Source organism: Tetranychus urticae, chromosome 1 (assembly GCF_039701765.1).
Source record: "Tetranychus urticae isolate SD_2017Ah chromosome 1, NJAU_TeUrti_SD_1.0, whole genome shotgun sequence".
In the NCBI taxonomy this organism is placed as follows: Eukaryota; Metazoa; Arthropoda; class Arachnida; order Trombidiformes; family Tetranychidae; genus Tetranychus; species Tetranychus urticae.
The window spans coordinates 22,801,092-22,827,453 of NC_142958.1; the positions used below are offsets into that span (position 1 = coordinate 22,801,092).

A 26,362-nucleotide genomic window follows, 5' to 3' on the forward strand; every position below is an offset into this window, starting at 1 on the left:
AATTGATCCACTAATCAACATATTTCAAAGGCGTAAACAATTCATAATATCAATATAATCTAACTGAACTTTATTTTGCAACTGAAACAGTAGCAATCAAAGACCTCTTGTGTATTTGATCTAATTGATTGAAGAACAATATTTTGATTAAAGCTCGTAATTAATTGATAAAAATAGTTTATTTGAATTTTCCACTATTTCTGATTGGCCTTTGAGTTTTATTAAATGTTATCAGTTTAATGAATGAGGATTTATTGATCGTGAATTTTGTCTACAATGTACTTTCAATTGTAATCTTGAATCTGATTCAAGCCTGATTTGAAACTTTATTGGAAAAAGTTTCGATTCTTTAAAATGATCAATCATTTGTTGACAAGATTTAAATATTTTTTGATGTTTCAATTTTTCTTCAAATCAAATTATTGTTGAGCTTTCATTGAGATTATACTCATTGATTCACTGATGAATTTGTGATTAGCGATGATGTTATAATTAGGTTAAGGAAGTTAAATATCATTAGATTCAATGATCTCGCTGGTTATATCAAAATATTTGGATATTTTTAAATTTTCTGACTTCATAGTGATGCTATGAAAAAGGGCGTTGAATGGTGTTGTTAATAAACAAATTAAATACTGTTTACCGATAGAGATGCCAATGAAAGCAAAATTAATTTGAACTGAGTGCAATTTGATTGAGTCAGACTGGTGTGATCTCACGGCAAGTGATTTAATAAGTACTAACGAGTATGGGTTACTCTGAATTGTCACGCGGATATGATTTATTAATAGTAATAAAGTAATAGACCAAGGAACCAAATAAATTTGAGTTTTATTTATATCATTGAAAGACTTGAGGTTTTGTAGTTTTGATTAAAACGCTTAGGTTTAACGATAGATTGAAGTTTCCTCGTAATTTCCTTTTTCCCCTTCATTCCTTGTATTCCTTGTAATCTTTGACTTGTTGGTCTTATGTTTGCCCAAGGTATCCATGGATTGATAAACGATGAATAAAATAGCAATGTGGCTGCGAAGTCAAGTATTGTTTTGACACTTCAAGATTTGGCTGTTGTTTTGCATAAATGGACAAAGAGAGTGGAAAATATAGATTATTAACAGCTTTCATCATCATTTTGGACTGGACTTACAGTTTGTGTGGATTTCATTTTAAAGATACTTGTAATGGTAAGAACTGGAAAAGAGAGTGATCACAATTGGTTCGATTTGATTGTTGTTTGTCAATTACAATTTGTTGGTAAAAATCAGCATCAGCTTGGTTTTTTATCGTCATCGTGATGCATCTTTGATCTTGTTTTGTTTCCCTTGTAGGCTTTAATAAACATTTTTATCTCTTTTATGGCGAAACAGATAAGTAACCCAATAGACAAGATTGAATAAGCAAAACATTAACGGGAAAAATATTCTCGACACAACATCGATTCGTTTAGATCGGGTTGGAAACTTTGACCACCAGCGAGAAAATATATTTTTATTTGAGTATTCACTTCCTTTGATAACCAATGGCCTCTGTAAAAAGTATACAATAATAAAAATAAGCATAAAATTAAAATATGCAACACTAGACCGTTACAACGTGTATTTTTTTTCAATCAGAGAAAGTCCTTCTTTAGTCCAATCTAAGAGCTACCGAAATGTGTAATTGAGATCAGTTTCAAGTACTAACCAACTCGCTAATATAAACAGCATTCCTAATTTTCGAGGTTTTCACCGTTATAAACTAAAAACTACAAACCATAACAAAGTTAAGATCAGAAGATTCGGTCCAAAAAAACATAAACATGTTATATTTACATCCAAAAGATGGAGCCTTACAAAATGATGTTTGTAGAGACATCTTTTGTTGAACAAAAAAGGTTAACTTACTGGTTTCAAAACTTGAAAAATAAAATGAAAATTAATCGGATTACCCTTTCATTGAATAATTAAATTAGGTTAACTTTTTCCGAAGCAATTAAATTAACCCAAAATATATCACTTTACACAGTATTTTACACTTGCACTAGCCTTTTAACCCATTGATAATATTGCAACAGTGAAAATGTGAAAAATGGGAAAACTGGTAACAAAATGAAATTAACTATCATTATCGTATCATTATTACACTACATTTAACATAATTAATATTTAATAAATTAACAAGTAAATTGGCATCGATAAAAGGTTTAACATTTCAAGTGATTCTCATTTTACATCAATATCAACTCAAGTGGTTCCCTAATTAATCCACCTCAACATCAATTGACTAGCATTGGTTGTACAAGATAAAGAGTGATCAATGGAATGATAAATTTACCAATTAAAGTGATAAGAAGGAAATTAATTCAACCCAACTAATTATCTATTCAAGTAAATGATTCTAATGAATAATTCAATGTTATTCCTTTCAACACCAACAGTAACACTTTACCAGTAACTTACCAGTGCATAAGAGGTTTCATCCGAGATAACATTACCATCCCTATCCCATCGTCGTTGATACCTTAGACCATTAAACTCTCTGGCATGGCGATGAGCATCACTTCGTGAAGCATAGTTTACCAAGGCAAACTCAAGTAAAGCCCCGAAAACAAATGCTAAACAAACTCCCGTCCAAACATCGATAGCCTTGATGTAACTTACTGGTGGCAGCGAGGCATTTATACCTGATATTTGAGTAGCCATGGTGAGCAGAGTGGTTACACCAAGGGAGACACGAGCAGGTATGGCATTGGGGTCCAACCAGAAGGAGACCCAAGAGACGATGACCAACATACAACAGGGCATGTAAATTTGTATCAAATAATAACTGAACTCTCTTTTAAAGTCAAGGTACACTTTTAGGCAACTGTATTCCCCTGTATTGGTTCGACTGGTGCAATATGCAGTCTTGTACTTTTGCAGCGCAAACCGAGGTAAGTGAAGGTTCGACGTAATCTGAACTGGATCACCATCCTTCCAACGAAACTCCAGATCATCGGTTGTATAACCATCTAGAGTAAAAGATAAAAAAGGTTAAAGTAACATTCATTTCACAAAGCTCGAAACTGGACTCAAGACTTGACTTTTATCCAATAAAGTAATCTTTATTATCGATCAAAAAAGTGATTTAAAGGCATTTCGCTCATTAACTTTACAGTACATCATAAAACTAACAATCATTTCACTCGATCAACTTTAATAGCTGACAAATTTTATAACCAAATCTCAATGGATAAAATATTCACCATTCATGAAAGGGAAAACTTGAAAATTATCAAATTAAAAACTCGGTGAAAAGTGATAAGTTTAATAATTCAAATGATTTCAAGTATTTCTCTCTCATTCTGACTTTATTGAATTATTAATATTTCATATTTAAATAACTTTACTTCAATGTTATCATGATGAATGAGCAACAATAAAGCAGATAATATTTCACTTGAAAAGTATTATTAAATGTCCTTTTTTCAAACCATAAAAAATAGTAAAAGTAAAAAGCAAAACTGATTCATTTTTCCTCCTTTTTTACTCCAAGTTATAACAATATTTAATTTTCAATTTGATAAATTGACAATGATAATGAAGTAGACAAAAAGCAATACAAAAAATAAAGATAAATGACCGCAATGATCAATGCAATGTCAACCTCAGATTTCAGTTGATTTATCCAAATGAAAAAAGTAAAGAATTTAAAATGAATCTGAAATGAAATTCATTTTCTCCTCAAAAGCTATTGATAATCAATTCGAGTAATCACACTTGAAGAGAATTAATTTTTAACTTTAATCGAAACCATCTATAAATTTATATTCAACCAATTTTCAGTTTCATAGTTTTCACTCCCAGTTTCACTCCCAGCTTGCTGTACTTGGATGGCAAAAAGAAGCAAAACTTCGATAAAGTTTCGATAAATCAATTATTCAAACTGAAACTTTGCGTGATCTTGAGTTTGCTATTCTAATGCAATTTCAAACTTGAATTTCATGGTCAATGGATAAACTGTTGTTGATATGATGGCAGGGAAGGAAGTTTATTAAGAAATTTGAAGTTTTGACAAAAAATATTCATGTTAATTTGTTTATTTTATGAACAAAGTTTTTGGTTAAAATGTTGAGGAAGAAGAAGAATTTCATTTGAATTGTTCAAGTCTGTTTCCCTTTAGAAGCTCATTTTCATTCTGAATCGTTATTCATGGATTATCTGATTGATGTTGTCATTTTTTGCTCTCTTATTAACATTCATTTTTTTCCAATGTTATTTCAACATTTCAACATTTCTCTGCCTTTCACCATGAAATGATGCCACGAAAAAACCAATTAGATGGTTGAAGGAAATAACTTTACTCTCTGATCATGAAATCATTTTCTTTCTTATCCAGAACAAGCAAAACTATGATTGTAATGTAAATAAACTTTTGACTATTTATCTTCAACTTGATTGTACAAAACATTTCATGGAACCTCATTTACATGGAAAGTGATGATAATGTTAAATGAAAATAAATGGATTTTAAAAGGGAAACTTTGCCTGCAATTTTTGCCTTTTCACACAAAATTCACTTTAAAATGAAATTGTGTTTACATTTTTACAGAATCGCGATCTGATTCAACTTTACTCACAGAATTTTTAGTCTTTTTTTGTGATTAATTGTACCAAGTGATAGATGATGATTTATGAGATCAACAATGACAATGAGCATGATAAATGCAATTAGCAAGAGTAAATTGTAATGATGAATAAACTTGAATAGATGATGCTGATTACCCTGAAACAAGTGTCAATTTGATCATTGGCCAAGCAGCTAAAAAAGATTTTTCTCTCGAAAAGATTCGTCTTTTACAGGAATTTACACCAACCAATTCACGAATAATTTAGGAAAATGGAAAGGAAATAGATGAAACTTTTTCTCTTGATTCTGTTTTTCTTATTTTCTGCCTCAAACACTTCAATTTAGTTTACAATTTTGTATTGATAGTGTCTTTGGTAAATACTGTATTAGATCGAGACATTGTAACCGATAAAAGTACATCGCTAACCAGTCAAATGATCATGAATTAAGCAGTTTCGCTTAAATTATTTGTGAGCTTGGTGATGTTTCCTAAGCGAAGAAAGTGTTTGAAAAGACTGAAAACGTTCAAAGACTTTGGTTGCAAATTAAAATCATTCATCTTCTGAATGCAATGGTTAGTTTCAATGGAGCTACTTGCACTTCTTACCTTTTTTAGTCCAGACAATAACACATATATGTTCAAAGGATTGTTAGCATCAAAAACAATCTTTCAGAGCATAAGAATGGAATAAGACTTGAATCATTGAAGGTTCAATTTCCTTCTCCATTACTGTTTATCAGCATTAGACATGATTGATCCAAACACTTGCTTTGTGTTTACTTTAGGAGATTTGATTTGGTTCATCCAGAACATCTCCAGCAATTCGGCAATGAATAATTGCTGCTTAAACTTTCTCGATTCGACGAAGATTGCAGAGATATTGGTAAATGAAGAGTGATCTATCGTTACAACGCCTTTCATACACAAAACTAATGTATTCAGTAATGCTTTGAATTGAAATTACAAGTTTTTCTGACTAAAGAAGAAACTAAATTTTCCAAAGAGCTTATAATTTCTGATCAAATCAAAAGCAAAATTGCGGAAACATTGCTCAGCAAAGTAGCTGAAAAAGAAGTGTTCAGCAGAAACTTGAGATTATCAGAGTTTTCAAGCAAAATTCATGCTAATTGGCCTATTATTGTAGCTGCAAGTTTCCATTTTTTGTCAATCTCGAGCTGAACTTTTGCTTAACAGTTTTTTAATACTCAAACAATACTGTTTATTTCATCATTTGCAAGTTAGTTTCATGATGAATGGAAACTAAAATAACTTGAATTGTTTAATGGTTACCAAAGAGTTACCATTTGTAATGAGAAGAAAAAACACAAAATTCGGTGTAATTCATTGGTTCATGGTTTCATTGTTACAGCTTTTTTAACTTGACTCATTTGATAAATGTTGGTATTTCACTTAGAGAAATTTACTTGTCGTTTCAATAGCTTTATTGCAAAAGGATGATTTTTAAAGTGGTACACATCAGTTTTAAAGGTTACAAAAGGGGCATGGCTAGTTTATAAAAATCTTACTCAGTGAGGACTCAATTTGAGACCTCGAACTCCCAATGTGAGATCTCGCAAGCTCAATGTGAGATCTCGGAGGTTCAATGTGAGATCTCAGAGTATCAATCTGAGATCTCATTAGTCGACATAGCCTGAGGGCTCATTCTGAGATCCTACTTAGAGAGATTACTTATTAACCTTTAATGCTAATCTGAAGTGAGAGTGCATATTCTCAACACTCCCACTCACTCGCACTTCTGATGCCAATTGACTGTCGACATTTATTGAAAGCAGGCGACGCCAATCCTTTAGTGAGAAAATCTGCTCTTTGTTCATCGGTTGGTACATAATCTATTTCAATTATTCCTTCTTCTTTGGCATTCCTTATGAAGTGGAATTTAACATCGATATGTTTAGTGCGTCGATGATAAACTGGATTATCGGCCAACTTTATGGCTCCTTGGTTATCGCAGTTAATCTTTACGGGTTCTCCTTTTGAGATCCCAAATTCCTCTAATATGCTTCTGGTCCAAATGACATCCTTTAGACATTCGCTCATAGCTACATATTCAGCTTCTGTAGTGCTCTGTGCTACAATAGATTGTCCTCTTGATGCCCAAGATATAGCTCCTCCATTAAGAATTAATACAAAACCAGATATGGATTTCCTTGTATTTACGTCAGAACCAAAATCTGAGTCGCAGTAGGCTTCTAAAGTTGCTTCAGAGGTGAGATCTCCATATGAGATGCCAAAATCAGAAGTACCTTTGAGATATCGAACAATTCTTTTGAGAGCTCGCCAATGTTCTTCAGTAAAGTTGTTGCAGAATTTAGCACACTGATTAACACTGTAAGCTATATCAGGTCTGGTTGTCACACTTAGAAACATAAGAGCTCCCACTAGTTCTTGGTATGGGATGGAAATCAAACTTTCTTCAAGGTTTTCTTGTGGTGCCGAAAGTTTGACGTTTGTATCAGACGGTGTCTTCACAGTTTTACAGTCTTCCATATTGAACTTTTTCAAAAGTCGTTTGATGTAACCAGAAGAATTGATAAGGAGGCCACCTTCTTTGGTTTTTGATATCTCTATTCCAAGAAAAACTTCAGCATCACCAAACTTTATTTGGAAGTGATCCGATAAATATGATAAAACTTGATTCTTAAGCGTCTCATCGGAACAGCATAGAAGACCGTCATCGACGTAGAGGGCCAGTAAGCAAACCGGTTGTCCTTTCTTTATGAAATAAACTCCGGGATCCATATTTGAGATCTCAAATCCAAATCTTTTCAAAAACGATGAAAATTTTGCGTTCCATTCACGAGGTGACTGCTTCAGTCCATAGAGACCTTTCTTAAGCTTGCAGACTTTTCCTGGTTCTTCAACATACCCTTCGGGTTGTTCCATGAAGATTTCTTCCTTCAGGTCCCCATACAAAAATGCTGTCTTCACATCGAACTGAGATAGTTTCATATTCAAGCGAGATGCAATAGCTATTACCAGTCGAATGGATTCGTATCTAGCAACGGGTGAGAAAGTCTCTTGGTAATCGATACCTGGCTTCTGCGAATAGCCTTTAGCAACCAATCTTGCTTTGTATCTTTCAACATCACCATTGGGCTTCTGTTTGACTTTGAATATCCATCGACACTTGATTATTGACCGATTCTCTGGTTTCACCACGAGGTCCCAAACTGAGTTCTCTTTCAGAGATCTCATCTCCTCATCCATGGCTTGCTTCCAAACCTCACTGTCTTTGCTGGCTATTGCTTCATCAAAAGTATCTGGCTCTTTCATAATAACAGCACAAGTATTAGTCGGTTTTGAGCGTAGGTTGTAAGGTGATGTACAAACGGGTGTCTTTGTTTGTACACGTTTCTTCTTCGGTATACTTAATTCGATAGTTGGCTCTGTGGGATTTGGAATAGTCTCTGAGATCTCTTCATCTGAGATCTCAACATGAGACCTCGATGTCTCAATGTGAGATCTCGGAGTCTCAATGTGGGATCGCGGAGTCTCAATTTGAGATCTCGGAGTCTCAATTTGAGATCTCGGATTCTCAACATGGAATCTCACCATCTCGTTTTCATCACTACTATCTTCTAAACTTGAGGCACTATTTTCATCAAAGCGAACGTCCCGTGAGATCTCAACCTTATTGGTATCTCGGAAATAAATTCTAAAGTTCTTGTCAGTGTCAGTGTAACCGACAAGGATACCAACTCGTGATTTTGGATCCCACTTTCGTCTTTGGACTTTGGGCACATGAACATAAGCTTTACAGCCAAACGGGCGCATATGGTCAACTGAGGGGCAATGACCAAACCAGCTTTCGAAAGGTGTGATCTGAGATCTTGCTGTTGGAACTCGATTTAACACATACGACGCTGTATTAACTGCTTCGGCCCAAAACTTCTTTGAGATCTCATTTGCATGTAGCATTGACCGTGCTAGTTCAACCAAAGTCCTGTTTTCCCTTTCCACTGTTCCATTTTGCTCCGGAGTGTAGGGGGCAGACAGTTCATGCTTTACTCCAAAATTTTTGAGTATCAGCTTAACTTTTTCATTGACAAACTCAGTACCGTTGTCAGACCGTAGAAATCTTGGGTAGTGGCCAATTTCAGCTTTTATTTCTGATAGCACATCTTCGATTATTTGTGAGATCTCACTTTTTGACTTTACAACACGGATTTTCCGAAAGGAAGAGGCTTCATCTTTGAACACAACACAGAACCGAGCTCCCGATAAAGAAGGCTCCTCCATCGGACCCATTACATCGGTGTGAATACGAGCGCCAACTTCACTGTATTTGAAGTCACTCGAGTGGAATGGTTTTCTCGATTGTTTACCAAACGAACATCCAGGACAGAAGAAATCCAAATTATCGTCTTTGTTCTCGACCTTTATCATACCATTCTTCATCATTGTCTTGACTTTGTCCAAACCAATATGTCCCAATCTTTCGTGCCAAATTTTGAGTGGATTTGACTGGGACAACGCACAGTAATTTGAAGGTTGAGATCTCACGATTGAGAGCTCATAGACTTCTCCATTCAAGGTCTTGGTGCCATAAATTATTGGGATATCACTTTGAGATCTCACCGAAATTTCTTTACCAGAGGCTACAATTTTGAGTCCTTTGCTAGTCAGAACTCCCATTGACACAATGTGGTCTACTGTTAGGTCAGGCACATGTTTGACAGACAAAAATTCATTTTTATGCCAAGCTTTACCATCAAAGACTTCAACTTTGATATTGCCAGTACCAATCGCTTTCATCGTACCACCATCTCCGAGGATGAACTCTTCTGGTGGATCCAACACTTTGTAATTAGAAAACTCATTTCTATGTTTTCCCATATGACTGGAAGCTCCTGAGTCAAGTAACCAAACCGATTGATTCCCAAACTGAGATCTCATCGTAAGACCATACTGGTTAACTTTCAATTCATTGCCTTTACCAGCTTCCGGACAATCCTTTTTGAAATGACCACGCTTGTTGCACCGATAACAGCGATAAGTCTTTTTATTCCTGAACCCTTCTTTCCTTTTGTGCATTACCAATGCTTCTCCTTTTGTAATCTGGTGAGCTCCCAATTTGAGCTCTCGTTCCGCTACCAAGAGTTGTGATTGTAGATCATCCAGTTTAAATTCGATACCTCCAATAGCAGCTAACCTCCATGAAGTTCTAAAAGTGTCATACTCCTTTGGTAAATCGTTGATGATTTTAGCAATAACCGTTTCTGAACTTGGTTGATTTTGAAGATCCGTAAGTTGCTTGAGAATAATGTTTAACTCACTGAGATAGTTGCTCACATTCATATCATCCCGAAACTTCAATTCGTGAAAGGCTTGGTTGCACAAAAACTTATTTGTTGTGGTGGACTGTTCTCTGTACTTCAACAATGTGTCCCAGATTTCCTTTGAAGTTGAACATGAACGAATCAATGTATGATGCTCTTCATCAAGCGAAGTTGAAAGAACTCCTCTAGCTCTGGCATCTTTAACCCGCCAGGCTTTAAGGGCGACTGCATCTGCATTTCCAGGATTAACTTCAATACCGGTAACAACATCAAGAAGATCCTTAGCTTCAAGTACGCTTAAGATGTCAAATTTCCAACGTTGAAAAGACTTCACTGTCAAAACAGGGACATGAAATTCCGACTTTTCCATCCTTGAAAACGAGACCTTACCGAACAGTAACACAAACAATTTTAGAAACTAGTTGAGTTTAACGCAGTTTTTAACACGAGCACACTGGGCCCATAACCTGTTGGTATTTCACTTAGAGAAATTTACTTGTCGTTTCAATAGCTTTATTGCAAAAGGATGATTTTTAAAGTGGTACACATCAGTTTTAAAGGTTACAAAAGGGGCATGGCTAGTTTATAAAAATCTTACTCAGTGAGGACTCAATTTGAGACCTCGAACTCCCAATGTGAGATCTCGCAAGCTCAATGTGAGATCTCGGAGGTTCAATGTGAGATCTCAGAGTATCAATCTGAGATCTCATTAGTCGACATAGCCTGAGGGCTCATTCTGAGATCCTACTTAGAGAGATTACTTATTAACCTTTAATGCTAATCTGAAGTGAGAGTGCATATTCTCAACAATAAACATCAGCTTTTCAGCATTTTAATGAAATGAACAAATAAAAGCGTCACAAGTGCTAATATGCCTTAATGATTTGTAACAATTTAAACTGTATAAAAGTCAACAATTGTGAGAAAAGCGAAGAAAATAATTTAAATGTAAATAGACAGTTGCAATTAAATGTTGTCAAGTATAACCAATTGATTAACTTGGCAATTCGTTGAGTGAACTAAATGTTTCAAATGAATGTAAAATGATCAATTTATCGATTGAATCTTTTCTTGCCTCTTCCCATTACCAAGTGTCAATGTTAATTGTCACGTAAGACTCAATCATGAACACTTTAATAATGAATAATTAATTGAACAAAAGTTAAAAGTTGAATAATCATAAAAAGAGATTTGGGTTTCACTGGATTAACTTGTCTAATGAGAGCAAAGGACAAAGCTCGAGTTGATTTACTTTAATCAACATTATTTAATTAAACAAATACAATTATCGAAGAGCATTCAATTTGATCCAATTAATTGTTCAACAACTTGACCAACTTCAATTGACTTCAACTCCAGACAAAGTTTGTTGGTTTTCAACGAAAACGAGAAAATCGTTTTTAATTTATTCTTTCAATCTATTTTTAGCAATTATAATTATTGATGAAATTAAATGACATAAACACCAATCCATTTCAATTGTTAATCAATTTTGATTGTTGTCTAACCATGAAATGAATGATTGATTGAACAAAAATGAAACATTTTTTCTCTTCAGTCAATTTTTGGACTGTTGTCCATTCAATGACAATTTGTTTTATATTCTGGTCAAGCTGGACACAATAAGAGAAGCTGTAGTAAAAATAATTACTCTTCTGGTTGCCTGGTGATGTTACCTTTTAATGGAGTTATTTTTTCGACTTTCATATTAATCATTTGCAAGATTAACATTTACTTATGTAATTACAATCAAATTATCGATTAATCAATAAGCGTCTATGAATGATAATGAAAAGTCAGGTGAAGCAAGAAAAGAACTGAAATTTTTCTAAAAGATCGAACATTGAATTTGGCAAAATTTTTGCTTTCAATTTTCACAGTTTAGTCTATCATGAGGTTAAATACACCCTGAATAGTTGGTCTACTCCTTACATTATTTTGGTTGATTGAGTAAATTTTTGCTTCTTTTTGCAGGTTCGACCTTTTGTCTTTAAAGACTTCCCTTCAAAGACTCAATAAATTGCATCCTTGAGTCGTCAGTTTAAAGTTGAAATGTTTCACCTTCACTAATGACAGGTTACAATTTACTTGTCATCATTGGATCCATCATTCATCATTAAGTTGATCATCACTATTATTATCATCATTACCTGTAGTAGTCGATATTTAAATAGTGTTCATTTGAATGACAAAAAAGAAACAGGTGAAGAGTAAAGGATGGCATTCAATTATGTTGATTGCGAGGGTAGCACAAGGTAAAGGTCTTGCTAGAGGTGGTGATGAACTGGGTTGGTAAAAGGTTGTTGCTTGTCCGTCAAATGATTTTGCACAGAAAGATGTCAAAATGATGAACGATCAATTGGTGATGGAGCAAAAAGTTGCACCATTTGACTTTGAAAAGTGAAAATCTGAAAACTGAAAAATGGTTCCTCTGAAGTGTCAAAAATGAAGCTATCAAAATCTCCAAAAAGCACGACCTTTACCTCAATGCTGTCATCGATTTGACAAAATGTCACCAATTAGCTATCAAGTAAAATTGACCTCACAGCATTGAACTGGAAAACCAGACTCGTCATTACAAAATGTAATAAAAATTAGTAAAATTGTTTCGACTGAAAGATTGATCGAGTCGTGACTTGAAGCCATTCAAAGGACATCATTTAGTCCTACAGAGTGACACCTGGCTGGACTAAGTTGGTCTAAAGGTTGGCTAATTTGTATGTAACCAGAAAACATAGCAGTTGATTAAAGTTAAGATTGAAGGAAAAGCTATTAAGAGCAAAAATGGATTAGCATTATAGATCAAAGGGAATGATTATTGAGAGTTAAAAAATAGCAAAATTGATTTACATTAGAGTCTAATTTAGGTTAATAGTGATTAACTTGTTTACATGCTATTCCTCTCTAACCTTTCCTTTTCGTTTAACTCATCATGAACATTCAACAGAACTGCAGACAATTTGAAAATACAGATTAATAGAGAAAAAAAAGATTAAAAAAGAAAGTCCAATTATCATAAAGACGAGGAATGATAATACTCAGGGAATGATTACAGTTGACATGAAATCGAGATAATTGAAACTTGCCTGGGCCATGTTAGAGTTGAAATGAGAGATTCAGAACAAGTTCAATTTTCCAGTTTGCTTGTTGATTAGACACAAAGTTGAACTCAATTTCAATCGTAAAAGCAAAAGTGAAATTTGATTCACAGCAATTTGCAAATTTCTTCTCATCCAAAACATTAACATTGAATGCACCAAAAGTTAATAAGGTAAGACAAGTACGAAAGTTCAAATGCACTTAAAATAAAGGCCATCTTTGCAAGAATATATCATGGCAAATGAGTACATTTCAGCTCTAAACAGACAAAAGCGCCAGAATCTGATTTATTGTTCGTCAGTAAAAATAGCAATCCAACTTTATACTTCGATTTTCATCAACTAAGGAAAAGAGTTTCTACTGACGAAAGAGGAAACCAGACACTCTAGTCTATTTAAGACCATAACTGCACATTTTTTGACCAGATTGACTTATTTCTGGACAAAATATTCTTGAAAAGTGTATCTTTATTTCAACTGTTAAATAGTGTCTGGAAGTTCAATCTGACTGGTATTTATTTTGAATAACTTGGTTATTTGTCCAGAACTTGGTGATACTTTAGAAACAAAAGAGTGAATAAAGTTGATGGAAGAATCATGGTAAAATCGTGCATTGAATTGAGTTTAAATAGACAGAATTGTTCACAGATAAATGATTACCAATGGTTCTGGTTTTTCAGTTTTACCTTCCCCTGAATGTACATGGATATTGACTTTGTAATGGCAACTCAATGTATTACAACATAAATATGGTTCATCTTTTGCTGAGGAAACAAGCCTTGTTTCAACCCATTTTGTCTCTTGTATTACTTTTGATACTTTTCACCATTTCAAAGGTTCTGCTCTTTTCTAGCTTTACCTTTTATCCCAAACTTGATAAATGATTTTTGAGTGGCAAAAGAATAACCAACAACAGAATTGAAACTTTAACATTTTCACCATTTTCTCATTTTCGTTAGTTAAGCTCATCTCTCTATTTTCAAAACTTGAACTTATTCTGATTCCTATTTGTTTCTCTTTCCAACTCGCATAGCAGACTATTCCATCTCTTTATCATCATCATCATCAACATCATTTCACTCCCAATCTTTGATTCTTCCTCCTCACCTTTCTCTTCATTGACTCCCTCATTTTGATGATGTTTAACTCAAATGGTAGGGATTACTTGTCATTAGGAAACTAAATCATTTACTTCACCGTTTGCTACTACAAATGAATGGTCTCTGTTTCACTATTAGTTTGATTCATTTTTTGTCTTCTTCTTCTTCTTCGTCTTCATTCACCTATTCAAGGATAACCAATCTTTTCTCATTTGTATGAATCCATTTGGCGTAGAGTGTGAAGTAGGAAATGATGATGATGTCAAGGTATAAGAAGAAGATGAAAATTTGGTTGAAAAGAGGAAAAAAAAGCAAAGTTGAAATCATCTTTTTCTCATCTTAATGAAACTCGACTGTAAGGCGAGAATGAAAATCATCTTATCCTGGATGACACTTTTTACGCTCAGTAAAACAATTTTAAAGGCTTAATGGTTGACCACAATCTGTTAATGGTGAACTTACAAGTTGAACTAAAACTGTAATGATAAACAAGGTGACTCTTGGCTTGTAATGATTAACTTTTCTCGAGTCTATCATAATAATATGAGAAAACAAAGGATAATTATTTCAATCTATTTTTACTTTTCACTTCTTTGGATATGAAAATAAAAATAGGATTAACCAGTGAAGCCAAACCAACAAAGATTTACTCGGAAAATCCTAACATTACCAAAAGAAGAAGAAGGGTTCTCAAGGTTTTGGATAAGTTGTTGAGCAAAGGAAGAAGCAAAAAAGTAAGAAGACGAAGAATCGGTAAAGATGATGGAAGAAGAAGAAGAAGATGACAAAAAGAATAAGAAGGCAAATTGATGAGAATAATGAAGAAGAGGAATAATTGTATTTGACATGTTGCTTATTCCATCTCATTCTTGATTCATCCCTTTGATTGAAATAGCAACAATAACGGAATGGACAATGGACAAGATTATTAAACAACTGGCCAATTGAAAGTGGAATGTGAAGTCAACATGATATCTCTGATGAGAATCAGATGAAACCAGACAAAATGAAGCAATCAAATGACATGAGCCATCAAGATATTACAAGTCAATGGAATTATTTTTTCAACAAAAAGAATAGCAAATTATTTTCTTTTTTTTCTGGTTTCTTTTAGTTTTTTGGGTTAAATGTTGAAAGTTGATTCTGTTGGCCATTTACCTTTCGGCAGTTTCAACATAATCATGTTTAAATTGTTCATCATTGTTGATCATGTTAATGATGTATTCAACGAGAAATGTATACATTAATAAATGTCTGTTTTTTTGATGATCAACTTTTCGTTGCTTTTCTGCCTTTTGCTTTTACTTTGTAGCTTTCAGGCGATTTACAAATGAAATTAGGAGAAACAAATGTTGAACAAAAGTGATAGCTGGGAGTGAATATTGAAAAGTTTTGATAGTTTCAGTCTTGCTTGGATAATAATGTTAACGCAATTTAGTAAAGTTGATGATTATATTTTTGTTAGGGTTGAATATAAAGAGTATTATTACTTTAATATCAAACACAGAAAAGATGATAATAATAAGTTGTACTGCGTACAAGGGAAAAAAGGCAATAAATCTGAGCCATTATTAATAACAAATTTTGATCAAATTTATGGTCATTCCATTTCTTGTGGCTTTTTCCTCTTTTGTTTTCTGTGTCAGATTTATTTGACCAAAAAGGATTGGCTACAAAATTTACAGTCTTTTCAATTGGTTTGGGCTCTCAAATTGAACAATAATTGATGAAACAAGAAGTGAAGGGAAAAGGAGAGTAAAGTTGCCAGAACACAAATTGGCGTAAATGCTGTAAATGCATTGGCAAGTGGATAATGAGTGCGATTTACAAGATGAATATGATGATAATGTTGATGAGAAATGAATGGATTTTTGTTGCATTTGTTTCGTAAAGTTAATGGGCAGTAATGTTGATAAATATTGCTGAAAGAGCCAAGAAGGTTTTCGTGAAATGGGAAAATAAGTTGAGCAGAAGAAGAAAAAGAAGAAGAGAAAAGGTGAAATGTAAAAAAGCAAACGGAATAAGCAATATTTGATGGTGAAAGGGTATCAATAGTTGAGCACAATAAGATGAATAGAGTTAATGACAAACAACAGATTGAACGATATTAATGTACAAATTAAATTGTTAAATTAATGGCCATTTATGGGCATAAATGTTTTATGGAAACAAAAGTCTCGGTAAAGTGATTACTTTATGTGATCTTAACGTCTTTACCCAACAGACTCTAGACTCTGATGGGATCAACTTCACCCTCTTGGGTTGACTTTTTGCTTCACTGGCTCATGGTTTGACCCTTAACTATTCATCAACCTTTTCATTTTTTTAGCTTTTATTTTGTCTTTATTTTCCAATTATTGCTTGATAGACAAAAAGTAATGCAGAATGCTCTATCTGATGAAATATGGGTGAACCAAATCTCAGCTTATGATATCAAACTTTTCAACTTTTCATGCAACTTTTTATCCTGCTCTTTTTTTACTCCAACTCTGTCCTTGTTTTTGTTATTTCATTATTGGTGAAACAACTGAATGTTGAAAAGGAAAAGTTTTTCTTCTTTTTTTTATATCAGTTTCTAAAAAAGTTCAATGGTTGGGTTACTTTTGATTGCCTGTCAATGGGAATGATATGTATCTTTTTGATGGATTCAATTGAATGGTGAATTGAGATGAAATTGATAACTGGGGAAAGGGAAGGGAAAAAGAATAAGAAAAAGGAAAATAAATTTGTTGCAAAAACAATCAATAATTGGAAGCAGAAAAAGTTGTTCGTTCATTTTCATATCTTTATTGTTTGTTCACATCGTTTTCTTGTGTTTTTGACAACAAGTTCAGTGGCGAAATAAACCGAAATGTAAGCATTAAATAAGGTTTTTTGCCTTTTCCTCATTGAAATGTATTCCATCATTTTGCTTCGAAACTCACGAGAAAAGATTGCAACTCTTTTTTGCTCAAATCATGATTCGTGGATCATTATTAAAGCAGGTTCACAGGTGAAGACAAACTTGATGAGGATGAAAAGGAATAACAGACAAATGCAAGAATATCTTTTTCGTCTCTAACTTTTGTTCCTGTCATGTAAACATTTTTGATCCTCTTCTTCATCTTGAAAACGTTGTAAGGCAACTCTCAACGTTGACAGTCAACGTCGACTCTGAATAAATGATCAATTCTCTGAAAATAAACTTATTCATCAAAAGAGAGAAAAAAAGTTTACTTTTGAAGCAATTGCTCTAAAAGCTCATCTCGTTGGACATTTCAAAGTAATAAACTTGTCGTCCAGTTCAACATATTGCACTGTCCGATCAAGTTACAACAAGAACCTCGAAAACATTAACAATATTAAAAGAGCGATTAAAATGTGTGTCAACCAGTTATGAACTACTAATCTAATTTGTCCAGCTTGGATCAACTTGACGTTCACATTTACATGTCCGAACAAAAAGTTATCCTCAAAATGGAAACAGAAAAAGTTTCATCAATTCAATGGTCAAAGCTTGTCGACCCAAAGCCCTGTTACTCCCACAACTTGAACAGAAAACGAATTAAAATTTTTCGTTCGCTTCTTCATTACTTTTTTTTCCTTGTCGAAAGGTCTTTGCAATTGTTGAGTGTACATTAGCTTATAACATAACCAAATGGTAACTTGCTAAGGAGTGGAATTATTTGAATATTGGACTGAAATTGTTCAGAAAATTGATCAAAGTGGTTCATGTGGAAAAGCCAAAAATAGATGTTGAAAGATTTGATTGAGTTTTTCATTTTCTTTTGCTAGTCTCTCAATCGATAAATGATTTTTGAATTGAGAGAAGTTAATGTTGCCTCAATCTGATCAATGAAACTTTTTACTCAACAAAATGGTCAGTTTTATTGCAATTTTATTGAAATCAAGTGAAGGGAGTGAAAATTTGCTGATAAGATCATCACGATTGCTGATGGAAATTTGTTTTTACAAATCTCTTCATTTAAACATTTTCTCTATCAAAACATTCTCTTCTCTTTCAAACAAGCATTTCAATGAAATACTAAAAAATCATGGTCAGGCGATAATTTGAAATTTACATGGAAAAAAGATGACAATAAATTCAGTTTTATATTCAATTTAAATTTGAAAAGTAAACAGCAAAAACAAAGTCAATTTTCACTTCGTTTTTTCATGTTTTTCACTTTTCCATTCACTAGGTAAACATTTTTCACTTTTCATTTAACCTTTTATCAGCACTTCCATGAGCTAACAAAATGAATTATTTCTAGATTCATAAGCAAACAGGATTAATAGAGAAATGACTTTATTCTTGAAAAGTTTCAAAACATTTTGTGAGCCGATTTTATGTGTTTAGATTACATGGGATTATTGAGGTTCAAGTCGAGTATCAATGGGAGGAAAATTGTTTTAAAAGGTTAATTTGGTTAATCATAGAGTTTCATTTTCTTTCAACCCATTCATTTGTTTTCCCTGAATTTTGTTTCTTCTTCTTCTGATCATTCCTAGTCTCAGTTTTTTCATGTACAATGTCTAATGACTAATGGTAACTTGATGAAGCACAATAAACTCTGTTATTTGGCCATTGATTTGAACGCACAATCAGATTGGTTAATCAAGTAAAACTTTCAACTGTTTTTCCGTTTCATTTCATACGCTTTTATCCTCTTTTTATTTGCCTTGCATTTTTGCCTGGTTATCAACTAAAGATTATCCGCCATTTCATGCTCACCAATTTCATTCAATTTCTGTCAGATTCAACCTAAAATTGTAAAGTCAATGGTCGAAAGGAACAAAATTTTATTCTTTTTTTGCAAATTCGCCTTTTCTTCATTTCTATTCATGGTATTACTTTCATTGTTTGACCAATCACCTTGAAGTAAGTTGATTAACTGTGGCCATGGATGGACAAACCTGTGGATGTTGTTCAATAGCAATGATTTTTGGGTTTAAAAGTTGCTTCTATAAATAGTTCGATACTTTCCTAGATTGGTGGTTAGGAAACCGCAGGGAACTATCAGAGTTTTTGAATAGAAATTGAAATAGAATTCACTGAAAATTCAATTTTTAGGATAAAGTCACGTTAAATCAAACATTTTCAGAGACTGAGCTCAAGCAAAATCAATGGTCACATTGAAAGTCAAACGGAATGTTTCAATAAATGAATCGAAAATTCGCAAAGAAATTGATGTTGAAGAACTGTAATTACGGAATCAAACAATCTTCAGTAATTAGTTTCTGCAGCTTCATTAGATTATAATTGATCAAGAAATCAGACCGAGAAATTTGAAGCGTCATCAGAATGCAAAAATCAATGTCGATTTGAAAGCGCAACAGAATCTCGTGCGATCAAATTTCAATAACATTTGTTCATCAGAAATGATACAAATAAACTTATGCAGATGGTTATTAGCAGAATTTTTTATCTGAGTGAAACAGAGCATTGAATTGCATACTCGATTAAGGTTAAGAAAACAGTCCTTTTGGTTAATCTGTTGTTAATAGAAATTAGAAGTGAATAAGTTTCAATGAGCTCAACAATTTATCTTCAATCTCTGCTTTTGTTTCAAGAAACTTTTTCCACAGAAAATCAGAAACTAATTTCGACAAAAGTTCGCCTTGGATTTTAAAAAGTGTTTCAAGTGTTATTAATAATAAGACAAATGTTTTGTAAAGAATAAATTGTTTAGCAATTTGAAGAGGAAAGGTTTGACCAATTACACCTTTCACAAAGCTGTTTGTATTACAATGACTTTAGACAGCAAAATTTCATGACAAACTGTTACCGAGAAAAAATGAACTTGAACTATTTCGTTGGAAAAAGTTGTCAAAAGTAAAGTTGCAAAAGACTATTTTCACTGGACAAATAAGAGACTTGTAATTATCTGGACAAAAATGAACAATTTCAACTTTGCGTGCAAAGAGAAATGCAATCATCCAGATTCATTTAAACACAACATGATGCTTACCTTCAACCATTTCTGTATGAAAGTACAGAAAAATGTTTCTCATGAAATTTACTTCTTCTGCTTGTGTTGTCATCATTTTACAACATTACAACATTTGGGAAAAATTAAAATGAAAGCGAAAAAAATGACAGAAAAAAAATGAAATGCTCAACAACATTGAGATTAAAATTTAATCACTTTTGTCCAGAGAACAGAACTGGACAAAAGGAAAATGCAAAAATATCGAAATTCTGTTGAAAGCACTTTTCATGAGCAGCTTATTGAAAAACAATTTGTCAACCAAACTCAGCAGAAAACGAACAAAATTTCGATAAAATTTCAAGTCTTGAAATAATATGATAAGTTAACATTCGATATCAATGATCGTAATGTGAATCAACAGAAGAAACATTGTAAGGTAAGAAATATAATGCAATAATAGAAGTGCAAAGAAAAAAAACATTTCGAGATTATTTTTCAATATCAATATGGAAACAGAATTGATAACTTGAATAAGTTTCTGTTGCGAGCAACACTTTTTCATCCACTTTTGTTATCTTATCCATTCATTTGTGTTGAACAAGTGGCAGGAAAAGAGCATAAACGATTTAACATGATCATGGAAAGGAGAGAAACTTTTGTCTTCTATTCCAAATCAGCACCATGCAAGTTTCTTTTATCATTGCCTCAACCGATAACAACAATTTTCATAGTCTATTGAGTTATCAATTGTAAGGTGAGAGAACACGAAATTTAAAAAAATTTCTGCTTCAACTTTGATTGTCGAAAACTTTGAATGAAAAAAGAATAAAATTTTGAATAAAAGACTCATGAGATTTCAGAGCTTCAAATGATGGAAATTTTCTCTTATATTCTGAGTTTATTCTCACTGAAAAGATAATGTTATAATATTGAGTTATATCCAAGACGGGTTTTTATTGTTTATTATTGATTTTTAGACAAAAGTTAAATTCATTTTTTGCCAGATTTTCGTCAAAAGAATGGCAAAAAGCTTTCAGATGGCTTCAGACGCTTTCTCTTTACGCTTAAAAATGAAGGAAACAAAATCTCTTTTCGCTGGAATTGAATGCGAATTTTGGAATGGACTTCTTCAAGTTCAAAAAACTTCGAATTGCAAGCTTTTTACAGAATTTAGTGAAGATTCGAGATTAAAAGGAGTTTTTTAATCGAATAAAATGCTTGTCAAATCGATATTCAAGTTAGTTTAGTTTTAGAATATTTTTTTAACAACTCGGAATTTTTTTCTTGGATTTTTTTGAAAATTATCGATAGTTTTTGCTTAAAACTAGCATTTGAAAGAAATCATTAAGAAAAGTCAATAATTAACAGAAGAATGCTTGAATTTGCGATTGAAAATAATAGTCTTTTGATTTACTTTTGATAGAAAGTCACAAATCAGAATATCACAAAATCTTTGGTTTTGTTTTTTGATATTTTCTAGTCTTTATGATCAGCTTATAAAGCCAATTGAGAGTATAATGAAAACCTAGTAGAGAGCTTATTGTAAACTCTATTACCACCAGCAATAAGAATCAATGTTCAATCTATTCTTATTATGCTCACCATTATCATGATCCGTTGGGGGAAAAAAAGGTAAAAGCAAGGAAAGAAGAGAAAGAAAAAAGTTTTTTGAGCTCAAAGAGTATATTCAAGCAATGGGATGAAATATTTAGCTAATGTTTAATGAAATCTTACAAAATCTTCAATTGACTACAACAATTGACAATGTATATTGTTTAATAAATGGAGACATTTTACCAAAAAAAGTATTGCTACTTTAATCAGGTAAATATTATCAAAAAATGAAGGTAAAACTGGGAGTGAAAAAGGCAAAGGAAAGTCAAGAATGAAAAGAGTAACTAAAGCATTCAATTATTATCAATGAATAATCTTGACCTGATTTTTGTTGCAAAGAGCGAACCGAAAAAATGAAAATCAAAGTTTGATCGTCTTTTGATTATAGCTTATAGTTGATGATACATAATAATAATGATAATAAATTGATATCTTAGTGTAATAATATTATGTTGCTTCTTGAAACTCTTTTTTTTGCTGTTCGCTTTTCAATCAATAAGTTGTTTGTTGACGATAATGATGATGATGGATCAAGTTGATTGATAAGTTTGTAAAAGGAAATCAAAAGAGGAAAGTAAAGGGACAAATGAAAGGATTAAATGGCAAAACAAAAAGTGTAAGCTCAACATAAATATGATATTAATATTCATGGATATTTGAGGAAATCGCGATTCTCTACTTGATCAACAATCTGGATGGGAATCATTATGTACTTGTAATACTATTACCAAATTGTATCGAGTTTAATATTGAAGTGACAATTTTGTTTCTCTGTTAACAGAATGCTAAAACCTGGACTGGGAAGGAACAGGGAATGATGAACATTTTTATTCTTCTTTTTGTTCCATTCAATTGGCATTCTATTCAAATGAATAATCAAGAACTTGCAACTGTTTGAGTCACATTTTTTTTCTTCTTGTTTGGCCTCTCTTCTCATTCAATCATTGCTGAATCATGAATGTCAACTTATTGTAATGACCGGTGGAATATACAATTTTTTTCTTCTGTTTCGTTCTTTTTTTTGTTGCTCTTTTTCGTTTGTTCGTTGGTTGGGAGAGAAAAAAAAAGTTGGAAATGAATGATACTTACAACTTGCCATTCTCATGAAGCATTCTTGCTCATCAAGTGGATAGTATTTAAGGTCCATGGGACAGGCAAGGAGTAATGAGATTCTTATTGAATACAAAACTGATCCATCTGGATAGATGCGAAGAAGCACATTTGGCATGATAATTGTATGGAAATGTCCTTCCTTTTCATTGGAGAAGAACAAGTCAGGCTTCCAGATTCTATTTGGATCAGTTAATGTTAAAAATTTAATCTGCTCATTATTGTCGTTGTACTGCAGCCTTTCATCTCTCCATTCCTCACGGAAAGTTATCTGAACTGAGTATTCCTGAGTAGAAACAAGGTAAACAAAAGTAAAGGTTAATTAATGAAAATGTAACTCAATGTCAGGAGTGAACAACAATTGTAAACTATCAACGACTATCGTGACTTGAACATTGGCTATGATTAACCTAAATAAGGTTATGAGATATTTAACAACCGATTGATGATTTTACTGTATAATGTCACGGCACTACAGAGCTCTACACCACATCAAGAGTACCTTTGATGCCCAATCAGTAGCTCATGGGCGATTTTTTATGGTAACTTCGAGCTTTTTTGGCCAGCTAATCGAGAAAAATTTCAACGATATTCTAAACCTTTTCTAAAAGTGAATGACACAATTTCAAAGAATCATGAAAGTTTTTCTATTAACAGATTTATTTCGATCTATACAAATTTTTCTGTTCTGAGTTCTCTGTTGGCCAAAAGACACTCTCGATTTTCATATAATGAATAAGAGCCTCTTGACATTATACGTTTAGGATTTAACTTTTAACCATATTTGTATCATTGATGGAACTCTTTTATCTGATGTAAAGTACACCGCTCTCGGCCTTTAAGAAGAGTTGGAATCAAGTTAGCAAGAGTTTAATTTAGGAGTAAGAGTTATCAAAGCTTTTATTTAGATTTGTTGTTAATCGAACCTCGACTGTCAAGTCGACTTCCATCTGAACCTAATGTTACGATAAAGTCTTCACTTGCATCTCAACTTCTTTCGCCATTTACGGTGAGTCCGCTTTTCACGTTACACTATCATTCATCATTGACTATGTTTTGGAAAAATTTGCTGTTTCAATTTTTCTAATACTTTTTGACATTTATGTCTCAATTTGAAGTTTAACAAGTTTAATCAATGAAATTGAATTAATAGTTGAATTGATTAATGATGGGATTCTAGTTGATTCACTGGATAGACTTTTGTTTAATGAAAGTGATGAATGATGACTAAATGCAAATTGATTAACTTATTGAAGTTGAAAGTTTAATATTGAAGTATAGAGAGCAAAAAATGATCAATTTTTTGGTTATCGAATGAAATGAAAGATGAAATTCTTGGGCAACTTTTTTTCTTTCTTGTTTTTTTCATCATCTTTTACTTCAACTTATCATCATCACCATTATCAGGATAAATGAATTTCCGATCGGAAGATGAAGATGGAAGAGAGAAATATGTAAATATGTACATGAAACATGGAAGTTTATCATGAATAGTAAATGGAAACAAAATGAGAAGTAAAAAAAGGAAAGAATTGAATAAATCTCGTTGAAATAAAAAAGTTGATGAAATGTATCAGAGTGATTGGATAAGATGAGAAGCAATAAGAATAAATTAGATTGGATGAATAAAGATAAAGGGTTAAAATGAAGTTATTACTTACCATGTCAAGATCACTTATTTTACTGATGCTTCTTAGGAAGATGTTTACCATAACAACACAAGGACCGTCTAATTGTTATGATTAATGATTAAATTTGATTGTTGGTCAAAAAGAAAAGTAAAAGAAGAAGAAAAAGAATTATTAGCTTCATATTTCATCCTTTTAATCACTTTTGCATCATAAACTGTTCTTCGAGTGAAACATTATCGAGACAATTGAATGAAATCTGATGATAATCTTTGATATTTTTCCTCTTTCTGTTCACTTCTTTCCTCATCTGTTGACTGGTTTCATGAGATTAATCAAAGCAATTAGAAGGTCGTTAATTGTGAACAATTTTTGGAAAACGATTGCGACTAATTGGTCTTTTCAAATGAAGTGAAACATTTTTTCATGCTTTTCTGATAACTCATTCAATTAGATGTTGTTATTGCTATCAATAATTGTTTGACTGAAATTGTACCTTACCATCTCCTTCATCTGAATCTGAGTCGCTCGTTGAAGTATTGTATCCACTTGGTCTTATCCTATTGTCGTAACGGCCATCGCCAATTATTTCGTCGAGAATTTTCTTCTCTTTGGTTCGTAAATTGGAATGACTTTTGGAGTTAGGTAAATCAATGTGGGATCCACGGTTAATGGCAACTCGATTGGTTGCACTTGGGCACAAGTTTATCGTGAAAACAGCCAAAGTCATTGCAATCTCAAACAACATTGCCAAACATTTACAAAACTAATAGCACAAACGATAACTACTCTTAAACTGGCTTCAAGTAAACTTTTGGCTTACTTAAACATCAAACTAACAACCATGATCCAAGCTATATCAAACTTATTCAGTAGGGTTTCATGCTATCAGGTGTCACCTGTTGGTCAGATTTGACATCATCTCTATTCGAATTAAGTTCTGTTGAATTGAAAACTACTCCGGAGGAAATCTTGTTAAATTGAATTGTTAAATAGAAATCGAGATTTCATTAGTAGCTATTGGTGCATTCCACCTTCGCAAAGACCAATATAATGAAATCAGCTGCCACCTTGTCGATTTTGGAATTTTATTAAGATTTTCGAAACAAATTGTACTCTCTTTCATGGGATCTGCAGTGTTTTATTAGATGTATCTATCAGGTTGGCTGGATGCAAGCATTGAAGATTGAAAATTTATTTTATAAAATCTTATGTGATTATCGCACAGAGATGAATGTTGAAGTTAACATCTTACAACATGCATGAATTTTTTGCAATCAACAAAAATTGATATTCAGATTTGATTGAAAAAAGAGAATTTTTGTAACGCAAAATGAAACTTAGCGAAATTATGGACTTGCCTAACGGCCATTAGATTTGACAAGTTGGTTAAATTTTCATTGAAAGTCCTGTGCCTATGTTTAATGGGCGTTTTTTCATTTTCGCCTTTATGCAGACATAATCCAGGCTAGTGCTACAGACCTCAGACTTGCATCAGTTTATTCAGTTTGCACAATCATAGGTTCGAACGCTCAAGGTTATTCAAGGTCAATTCTTTATTTTATTCTTTATTTAACCTCTAATTGACATTGAAAGGTCATTTTTAGAAATCGCAAAATTTTTCTGACCCGATAATGCTAGGTACATGTTCATAACTCATACTAGCTTAAGGATATGAGTGCTTCCATACCATTCAGTTAATCAATCTCATTTGGGAAAAGTTATTTATCTTTCCAATGATAAGAGTTATGAACATGTGACTAACATTAACCTGACAGAAAAATTTTGCGGTTTCAGAAAATAACCTTCCAATGTCAATCAGAGGTCAAATAAAGAATTGACCTTGAATAACCTTGAGCGTTCGAATTTATGGGGTTTCAATCTGAATCAGCTCATGGTTAAGGTCCAAGGTCTGAAGCACTAACCATTCCTGAGTTATGCCTGCATGAAGGCTGAAAATGAAAAACGCAAGGTATACTCAAAAATTAATAACCCTGTTGAAAGAAATGTTG

The 26,362-nt window shown here is 32.8% G+C and overlaps 1 protein-coding gene across 1 annotated transcript; it reads right to left on the reverse strand.

Annotated features, from left to right (window-relative positions):
* Window positions 1–813: 813 nt before the first annotated feature.
* Window positions 814–25,202, reverse strand: LOC107362808 (glutamate-gated chloride channel). Its single transcript, XM_015929942.3, has 6 exons — window positions 24,852–25,202; window positions 24,384–24,451; window positions 22,702–23,008; window positions 2,439–2,989; window positions 1,148–1,526; window positions 814–1,065 (listed from the first exon to the last, which is right to left on the reverse strand). The coding sequence occupies exons 1-5, from the start codon at window positions 25,096–25,098 to the stop codon at window positions 1,332–1,334; spliced, it is 1,368 nt and encodes a 455-aa protein (XP_015785428.1). The 5' UTR covers window positions 25,099–25,202; the 3' UTR covers window positions 814–1,065; window positions 1,148–1,331.
* Window positions 25,203–26,362: the final 1,160 nt, after the last annotated feature.